We start from the raw sequence: 10,372 nt of genomic DNA on the forward strand, positions 1-10,372 counted from the left end.
TCCGTGACCTCTCGCTGTCACCCTGCATTACAGGACGCAAAGCATGTCGGCCAATTAGGCCTCACTCTGAAACGTGTCAAGGAGTCGAGCATCGAGGTATCAAAACGAATATCACTAGAACGTTTGTCTTAGCGAAAAAATCCAAGATTATTATATAACAGCATATGAATGTTCATATTTTTACAGCTTTATTCACACTTTGTTTTTTCTCCTCTTACTCTATCCACACGACAATCCAAGAAATAAGACTGAACTTTAAACTCTCTTGAATCAACAATTATTTTTATTAAGTTATCTTTACGGGGTTTTTTTCTTTTTACTGAAACACATGTTCACTAAAGCGCGCATGCTCAACAGGTTTACCTGTGTAGAAGGTAAGTATTAAAAACACCAAGCAAATGAATATGAAATTCGAAGAGACAGAGCAGATCGTTTTAAATAGGCAAATAAACATTATTTATAAAACTTTAAAGTAAAAATATCACAGTTCTTTTCAACATGAAATACCCACAGAGAACAGCAGGTTAGGCGCGTGTGGATGTCTTCATCCCTTTTTCCTTTTTTTTCCTTTTACTTATTTTTTCTTCTTCTTTTTTTAACGTTTCATCTCGAAAGCGTTGGCTTATTAGTCCGTGAAATGTGTTTCGTCCAAGTGTTAAGTTCAGTTATCCGCACGTGGGTAAAACGCAAACAAAAGTATAGGCCTAAAAGGATAAGGACGGGCAGTCCGCAGCAGATCACAGATCCCTTTATGTTTTGGCAGCCGTCAAATATTAGTTTGTGTGTGTATGTATGTGTATGTGTGTGTATGTTCTTTTTTTTTTTTTAACTCAACGCAGGCACTATGACTTGTTTATTGGATTGTCTTTCACTCGTATCCCATTTTAATTCATTAACGCCCTCGATCTGCCCGTCAGATGTCACATTCACTGTCGCTGGAGGTGATAGAGATGGCCGAGGCGGCTGCTTTGCTGGACAGACTGGCTTCAGGACTGGAGGAGTTCCCCAGGCGGTCCACGGTGCCATCCTCGTCCGCCAGGGAGCGAACCGAGCCGCCGGACAGGACCTGCTGCTGGAGCCTGAGCAGAGGAAGAAGAGACATGACAATAAAAGCCCGTCTATTTCGAGGATCATCAAAATTATTGTCTATAAGTATATAATATATACAGAACATATATAATATATTGTTTACATCGATTATTTACAAAATAGATTTTTTTTATTAGATTAAAAAAATAAAAAATCCTAAACAAACATACAGAATAAGAAAAATGTCTACTTTTGCTTAAACAAAACAAAACAAAAATATTAAATGGAATCTGTGAAATCTGACTTTTTTCTTAGTGAATTTATAATTGATACATTTTTACCACGTACCACAGGGAGACAGCAAATATATTATTTGGATAACTGTTGGATATGGGACAATTTCAAATGTCATTCTCAGTAGTAAATGTCTAGCTTACACAAGGCTTTATGAAACATAACCTTATGTAAGTCGACCCACCATCTAACAGGCAGATAGAGCCGGTGAAAATAGTTCTTTGAAAGCACAACGTGACATCAGTTAAACTGCATGTAAAAGCAATTAGATTTATGTTGTTTGTGTTATTATTACTGCTAATAATAGTACCAGGAGAATACTGGAGTCACTGTTAATAAAATACCATTAATGTAGTTGCAGGGTCGACTTAATTTCAGTCGGAATATTACACTTAAATAATACAAATGTTTATTCAGAGTCCAAATAATTCATTGCTGACAGGAGAACACGGAGAAACCCGTTGCCATTTTTTGGTTGTGCTGGTTGGCCATTTTCTGCGATTCAACACAGACACTGAAAGCGGCGTTTATTACAAAAGAAGAAGAAGAAAATCGGGATTACGGTATAATTTTGACTTTAATATGATTTGATGTCAGAGCTGATTGCCTCCAAAGAGGCACGTATACTAAACTGAAAGCAGGGCAAATCACTTGATGGGCAGTAATGGAGTGTGGGTATGTTTCGTTTCTGACGCGTTCGCGTAAATTAGGATTGTGGCGGTGACGGTTATGCACGGAGCTCACCTGTTCTTCGCGGCCGCCGCTCTGTCTCTTTGTCTGCGATTTTTGAACCAGTTTCCTACTTGTGTGGGTGTAAGTCCAGTAGCCTGTGCAAGCTCCCTCTTTTTGCTGGGATTTGGATAGGGATCCTGCAAATACCACTCTCTTAACAAGTGCCGGGTTCTCTCCTTGAAGCAGTGGGTTTTCTGCTCTCCATCCCAGATGGTTCTGGGCAGGGGAAACTTCTTCCGCACCCTGTATTTGTCCACCGGTCCCAGCGGGCGGCCCCGCAGCTTCTCAGCCTCCTGGTAGTGCGCTTCGAGCCACAGCGCCTGCAGCTTCGTATGCGACTCTTTGGTGAACTTGTGGTTCTCCAGGATATGGTAGAGTTCACGGAAATTGCCAGTGTGGAACGCGACGACAGCCCGGGCCCTGAGCACCGACTCGTTCTTGTTGAGGACCTCGCAGGCCGCTGGCGCGACGGGCAGCGACCAGAGGAAGCGGCCCAGGCGTTCGACATCCCCGCTCTCCTCCAGAGTCTCGCAGACCCCGGCGACCTGCTGGGGGCTGAAATTCAAGATGGGCAACTGAAACATGGAGGCTTCTCCCGTGTTTCCCTCTCCCCCTCCTTTCTCCTCTCTCTCTCTCTCTCTCTCCTCCGCGCCGAGTCCTCTGCTTCTTCTTCCCGTGCGCCGAGGCAATCCAAGACAACCCAGAAAACAAGGCAATCCCAAAGTTATCGAACCAATCGTCTGACCAGCCGTGAAAAAACGCACACGCCAAAAACGCCACGGAGGAGGGACAATGCTGCGTGGGGGCCGGCTACCGCATCCTCTGGGCTTGGCAAACTTGGCAGGCAAAGGGCTGAAGGTGCAAGGGGAAAAATTAAAGCCACTGCGGCGGTGTAGTCTATTTTTCAAGGTATGCTGGGATTGAATGTACGAAAGAATTAAAGCCCGAGCTGAGATGTATTTTTAAGGAGGGGGGAGAGAAAAAGACAGTCAAGCCCCCTCCGATGATTTCCTATTGGACTTGGCAGATTGGCTGCCCGGTTGCCATGGATGCACGTCAATCACTGTCAAGTTCAGCCAATCAGGCGGAAAGGAGCACTCAGCACCACCCTTTTCAAAAATAATATAAACATTTTGACCTTTTCTGCTTGGCGTCTTCAAACGTTTAGCTGCCTCTCCGTGCTCTCCTCCGCCTTTGTGCGCGGCGGGCGGTGTTAAAGGAAGAGTCCTATATAGTGAAGTGCCCGAGCAGACAGACACGCTCAGTCCTTTATGAAACAGGCTTTACGCAGCAAAATGACACATCCCCGCTGACTATAGGCTGCCCCGTCCTGCCCTGCCCTGAGGTAATAAATAAACAAACAAATAAATAAATAACAACAGATAATATTAGACGGCGTGGAAGCTAAATTCGACACATCACATTTGTAGTTGTGTTTAGCATGGCCTGCTAGGCTGCCATGCTTTCTGTGATGTACCCTCCGTCATAAGCCGGCCCATCGTACGCCTGTAAGAATCTTATAAAGCGCCACTATACCTTATTTTAAATGCTTGTTTTGCCTTTTAAAATATATATTTTTGTCCTTTCGCACGTCTAATATAAAATTATGCCACAGTGCAAGTGCACAAATATAAATAAAGTGTGATTGTCGGTATTTATTAAAGCATTTCAACAGGACCTCAAATCTGCCGCCAACCTTGAACAGCTGCAAAATCTTTATTAACAATAATCATAATAAAATATTATCAGGTGTCGCCGGTGAAGCGCGCTCTTTTAAATAACCCGTGAACAAATGCTCCTTTTTTCTTTTCTTTTCTTTTTTTCTTCCAAATGGCTAAATGTTTGCTGTTGTTTAACAGTCGCAAGTGTGATGACAGCCTTTAGGTACCTTTATTCAGTTTTGTGTTGCTGTTGTTGTTTTTGTTGTTATTTTTTCCTCTCTCTTTTTTAATTTACAGTAGCCTCCATCAGCGCGCACGCGTTTGCGTCCGTCCAGCTCGTGATAGCTGTAAAACAAAGCAGGGAGAGAAATATTTGTGTATATAGGATTATCATGGCCCCGCCAGGCGACTCGGTTTTAGTATCAGACACATTCCGTTTTGTGCACAGGCTGATTTAGTAAATAAGAGGGCGGATAGATAGCGCAGATGGTTTGAAGTGTCAGGTCAGATTATTTCATGGCTGGATACAGTAGTAAAGTTCATTCTGACGGAAAAGCCTGATATCATTTTCACAGATACCCCCCACCCCCTCCCTCTCTCTTTCTCTCCCTCTCTCTGTCGTGCACGTGCGCGCACGCACCACACGCTCGATCCAAATCCCCTTCGGGATGTTTTTGCATGAATTATAGACTCTTGATGTGGGGTTATGAAATGCCTTCTGTACAAGAAGCTGTTCAGTCTTTGGCTGTTTCATTTTATATCAAATAATAATAATAATGAGCACAATCAGTTAATTTGTCAAAAATATGCACCACGTTATCTTTCAAAAATTGCGCACGCAAGAGGAGCAATGTACAGACTGGGACTATTTAACTTGTATTTGACCGGGGTCGCCACTCATTCACCCATACTACAACACCAATGGCAGTAAATAAAGAATAAGACCGCAATCGGAAGAAGCAGTGGAAATAAATTGTGAGGGCGACTGACAAGGTGCTGGCTTGAAATATTTAGCTTCCTGTAAATATTTCATTCCTGCAGGCTTCCCGACTCACCCTAAATTTACAAGGACTGCAATGCTTTCTCCAGGAAGCGTGCATCAATAAAAAATAAACCTGATTTAGATCTCTTAAATGGAGAACTGGAAATAACTATTGTACCTCATCCTGTGTAAACAACACGTCTACCTTATAGGCATGTTTTTAAAGATTTATATTTTTTTTTTAAGAAAAAGTTGATTTTTTTTTCATAGTGACATTCACTATGAGCAGGCCTATTGCGCTAATAAACAGGCGTTTGTGCTTATTTATCTCGCGTAAAGGCTCACAAATGTAACATTTCCTTTTATTTAGCCAGTTGTTTCTGCTACTTCGTGAACCTGTGATTATACCTTATCCAACACCGCCACAGGTTGGCAATGCAATCCTAAATATCGACTGCTGAGCCGACGCGATTGACGCCTAAAGTGTACAGCAATGCGTAAAGGCCTATGACACCATGTCAGAAGGATAGGCCTCCTGACACCAATATCTCCGCACATGCAGCGTAGGGACACAGTGGACGTCATTCAAACGCATCTGTTTTCTTTCTTTTGTCTGTTTGTTTCACCAATCCCAAAGCCTCTCTTCAGTCCTCAGTTACACACATACACACGAACGCACAAACTTCAGGCTATTTCAGCTTTCTATATATTAGAGTTGGCAAATCCCTCTTGTTAATGCGGTGCAAGCAAAGGCAGCTGTAGGTACAGGCTTTCAGACTGAAGAGGTGTCAGACTTATGGCCCGCGGGTTATAACCGGCCGCCAAACGATTCAGTCGATTCATGCATATTGTGTGAATCAGTTTAAGCATTTCTATATGTGAATGTGCTGTTTAAACGTTTAAGTGAGATACTATTTGCAAAATATTTTACATATAAGAGTGTTGTAGCTTTTTTCTGTAAACGGCACTTGCAGTGATAGCAGACAGACTAAATGTGGACATATTGTTCAAACTGCACTGACTTTTCTGTTTTTTTTTTTTCAGCTGTTCATCATCTGTCTGTGAAAGGATGCTTCATTAAAGGTGAACATTTTCACAGTGCAGTGTGAGCCTACTTCTTTTCACTAAAAGAAAAGGGGGTGGGGGCTTTTAAGATGCTTTTTCCAAAAACAGTTATTATGCAATGGTTTTAAATGTCAGGGCCACCTGAGATCAAATTGAGCTTTTTGTGGCCTATAAACTGAAATGAGTGTGAAAACTTGTTATTTTGTACCTTCTCCACATCTTCTTACTCAAATCCTCAAATGAGAGACTTGGTTCGAGAAGACTGAAAACAATGTGGTGAGGTATAGGATGAGTCAAGCAAATTAGAGTAGCACCTAGTAATAAAATTCAGCTGTGACCTAAATTGAATGACTACAAATTTAATTCGGAAAGTTGCAAATAAAACTTGTCCACTGAGACTTTTAACAGGGTTGACTGTTATCTTTTCAACCCGCACATTTTTATGAAATAAAATAAAACCACAGTAACCGATTGGAAACCTTTATCATTCTGCACACACTAAAAAATACAACAGTAACCTACTGTAATGAAGAATAATGGAGGCTTTGTAGCACTTTATCCACAGTGGCTCATTATAAAGCTGCTGTGGCCGTAATTTCAAGAGATTCACTACATTAAAGAGTTTGAGCATATCACTGGCAAAGAGAAACAGCTTGATATATGCATGTTACTCGAGGCGGGTGGCAGCTCCATGACAAACAAGAGCATAAAGAGCACTGCAAGGTGGAGCGATGAATGAGGTGTTTACGATCAGAGATGAGTACATTTACTTTGTGTCATCACTTGCATGTAGCTGGGTCGTAGCTTGCCCTGGGCAGAGGGAGGGAAGGAGTGGGGAATAGTTAGATGCGAACAGGCTGGAAATGACCCAGATTCCCTGGGATCACTGGAGCAGACAAGACACTACAAAAGCCTGTCACCAAGAGCCATCCTGCCACTATCCCATACAGACCTACAGTACCTTTCTCTTTCCATCTGCTCATCATGTCCACAAGCCTGCTGAGATGTAAGCAAACATGTGCACAGGTACACCAAAAATGTTCGTGCCTGCTAAACAAACAAATGCCGGTCTGCATCTGAAATGCATAATATCACCTTTACTTTAAATATGCTCTGATTTGTCTCGCATGGAAACGGCACATTTTAAATCACTAAAACAGCATCAATTGAGAAACCAGAAGGCATTGAGGGAAAGCACTGCCACACAATGATAATGTACACAGCTAATTGCCCGGGCGGGAAGCCGCTTCTGCTTGGCAAAGATGAAGGATGCAAACATTAGTGTGTAGGTTCACAGGCTGCAGTGTTTCTCTCTGCTCGTGACAGACTGTTTTAACTTAGAGTCAGCTGTCCCAGCACAGGATTAACTTTCCAATTAAGACATCATGTCACCAACACAACCAGTATACCCGAATGTATTGGGACTTAAAGAGACATCACTTCACTCATATGTTTGCCGTGCCTCTACAATGACAGGAGGGTTAAGCCAAAGCTCTCAGAGTTGTGTTTTGAAACCCGTTTGCCCCCGGGGCGGCAGTAGCTCTTGACGCTGTGTTTAATCTCTGGATTTGTGGTAACAGAGAAGACTTCTTATCCACTGACCCATTGGCCCCGAGTGTATGTAATCCACTGCCTTTCAGTCACACAGCCCAGCTGAAATGAACAGAGGAGAGCCACAATGCTGCAGCAGCCAGTGTTGGAGGCTGTGTACACACACACACACAGACACACGGCCTCGTCTGTCCTGACACACATACAGCTCTCCCATGCTTTTGTTCCACAGGGCATCTACTACAGAGCTCAGCCATAATACTCTTATTATAACTAATGCACATGACATTTGACCTTATACCCACTAATGCTAGCATACTCTAGCACACGCTATAGAATAAATATTCCACAATGCCATAAAGTCAGAGCGTAGACATGACAGCAGCAAGGAGTATTTGTGTGAGTGTTTCAATGCTACGTGAAGAGTCATTTTACCAACAAAACAGTTCATCATGTCACACAGAGGCCAAACAAACACCTTGGTCCAATCGATTTTCTGTTGTGTAAATCTCTGTAGGATTACAAAAGGTTGTACCAACTGTCTGCGGCCTATAGATGTAACTTTATTAAATCCCCCTATTGTCCTGCAGCATAAAATTGAGATCCCATTTACAAGGTTTTTCCAGAATCTTAATATTTCATTCCCACAGTGCGTCGGAAAATCGAAACGTTTTCCCCTTCCTCCTGTCACAAATGTAGGGGAAACACGATTTTTTTTGTCGCAAACAAACAATGCAGTGAGGTACAGTGAGAGCGAACATCTAATCTTTGGCAGAAAGCCATCAGGAATACCTTGAAACCTACCCCCCCCCCCTTTTTTTTTTCTCAAAAACACATTTGCGGAGCATGCTATAGAGTGCATGCAATTGTTACATCCATTCCACTCTTGAATGCAGTCAATTTCTGACTAGATAAAGGGCTAAATGAAACTAGGGAGAGCGCACGGTGCACACCGCACCGCTTTATATAACCCGCGTTTGTGAGTGTTTGTGTAAGAGGGAGAGTAATAGAGGGCAGAAATTGCAAATGAACAAATGCATGCGTCGCCTATAGCACTCGCACAACTAAATGATTGTGTGTTTGAGGCAGCAGCTAAAATGCCAACCTGGTAATTATGAGCAGTAAAGCCTGCGTGTACACGCGCTTAAGAACAACATGCATGAAACTGAACACAGCAGTAAGGGACTTTCCATATACATAGCATGCATTAAACTGGCATCCAGTGGTATGCTTTCAATCACTCCCTTGTTTTCTGACACACTGAACTGCAGCCATCAAGTGTAACAGTGAATGAAAGTAAACCGGCCAAATTGTAGTGTTTCCTAAGGTCCAAGGGGCATCGCAAGGGTCCAGTCGTCAAACCTGAGTACTGTATGAGAAGATATTTATCAAATAAAAAAGCCTTTTCACTGAATGTACTGCACTGATGTAGCTACAGACAAACCGTCAAGACAGGTGGGTTGGCTGAAAGCTTGGTCTTTAGACCTTCCTCTGCAGCCACCCACACACTCTTTCTCCCTTTATCTATTTTATTCAATAACAAACTTTACAATACTCCAGGCTTGGAACAGGAAAAAAAAGAGCACTCTGTTTTTACATCTCAATGATCACAAATTAGCCTATTATTTAATACTATTATGAGGACGCTATATTCTAACTGAGACTGTAAAACCATTATTCTGAGCATTATATGAGGGACATTTCTATAAAAAACAAGCTTCTAAAAATAGTTTTCTAATTATTTTTGTCTCTAAAGGCGTCCAACAAACCTCCTCCTTGGCTCCTGTTGTCTGATAAGGGTCCCCAAGGGTCCTCTCGCTCCTTTCTTTGGTTGGTGGGGATGGTGGTCACCCTCTCAAAAAGAAATAATAAAATAAAATAAATAAAAAAACTCTGTCCATGTCATAGGATCTTGACGACACCCAGAGGTGACAGGAGTCAAAACTCATCACGCTCAGGAGGACCTCTGGCGCTAGGGAGCTACATGATGCGTGAGTCAGGGCAGAGGTCACAACGCCGCAGCCATGCCGCCTGGGCCTCACCTCCACTTCACATTGTCTAAGAGCCTCTGCTCCTCCAAGTCAAAATAGACACACACACACACACACACACAGACACTGTCAATATACTTTGCTCTTTTGTCTGCACTATCACAGCTTTTTCAGAAGTGACCTTTACACATATCTCTTTAGGATGCGTGCGACTTAATGTGTTGTATGCGAGTAGAAAATGTGCTTTTATTAAAAATATCCGCTACAAACACTTCATTCTTGTACAAACATGGCGTGCCGGATTGCCTTCATACATTTATTTGTTTGCCTTCTCATAATGACTACCTACACACATCCAGGCACTGAGAGAAAACTCAGGAGAATGAATCATACTGAGCTCCATGCAGTGGCTTCACCCTGAGGTTACAATTGCTTTGTAGTAAAGGGTACACTCATTACTACGATGATCAAAAAGACATCTTTAATTTGATTAGTTTCTATAAAACACAATTGTTTCTTTGACACGGTATTTATCAGTGCCAATCGTAGAAGAGCAGCAATCTGTGAAGCTTGCTTCAGAAAAAAGAGATTCAGCATATAATGTGGCACAATTGCACTCACGGTCTCTTAGAAAGGGAGATGTTCTCATTGGCTAAGGTTATTATTTTCTAATCAATTCACCATGTAAATGAAATATAAAATAATAGCAGCAATTATCAAACAGGCTGGTTTATTATAAATATGATACATACTGCTTAGAGATTTGAATGAAAGTGCATATTTTAAAGTTGGAATGTCCATTAAGCCTGCACTGGATCAAAGCGTGGATGCAATAATCTGCCTTCTAAAGAGTCCAGGAGTTGTCTGCAGTACAAGAGGCAGTGACCAGGGATATCCTGGATTTCCAGACTCTTAATATCTGTCAGCTGTGCTTTATTGATGGCTTATGTCAAATGCCATTCTGACAGAGCTCATTAGGATGAAGGGGATCATCTAGGTAGAGGCAGGAGAAGGCAGAGCTGGCGAGCTGCCTGATCACTGTGTGCACAAAGCTCACCGCACTACCT

The 10,372-nt window shown here is 42.4% G+C and overlaps 1 protein-coding gene across 1 annotated transcript; it reads right to left on the reverse strand.

The window, feature by feature from the left end:
- Positions 1-261: 261 nt before the first annotated feature.
- LOC120740520 (homeobox protein SIX6) lies at positions 262-3,576 on the reverse strand. The gene is made up of 2 exons (XM_040042946.1): positions 2,068-3,576; positions 262-1,079 (listed from the first exon to the last, which is right to left on the reverse strand). Exons 1-2 carry the CDS (start codon positions 2,637-2,639, stop codon positions 914-916), a joined length of 738 nt encoding a protein of 245 aa, XP_039898880.1. The 5' UTR covers positions 2,640-3,576; the 3' UTR covers positions 262-913.
- Positions 3,577-10,372: the final 6,796 nt, after the last annotated feature.

Source organism: Simochromis diagramma, unplaced genomic scaffold, assembly GCF_900408965.1.
Source record: "Simochromis diagramma unplaced genomic scaffold, fSimDia1.1 OVJJ01000304.1, whole genome shotgun sequence".
Classification (NCBI taxonomy): domain Eukaryota; kingdom Metazoa; phylum Chordata; class Actinopteri; order Cichliformes; family Cichlidae; genus Simochromis; species Simochromis diagramma.

What these genes read in the sequence shown, in the direction of transcription:
- LOC120740520 (XM_040042946.1), bottom strand. Translation starts at nt 2,639, where the DNA reads ATGTTTCAGTTGCCCATCTTGAATTTCAGCCCCCAGCAGGTCGCCGGG. An exon ending in GCGGCGGCCGCGAAGAACAG is followed by an intron (nt 1,080 to 2,067) that starts GTGAGCTCCGTG and finishes TCCTCTGCTCAG; the next exon opens with GCTCCAGCAGCAGGTCCTGT.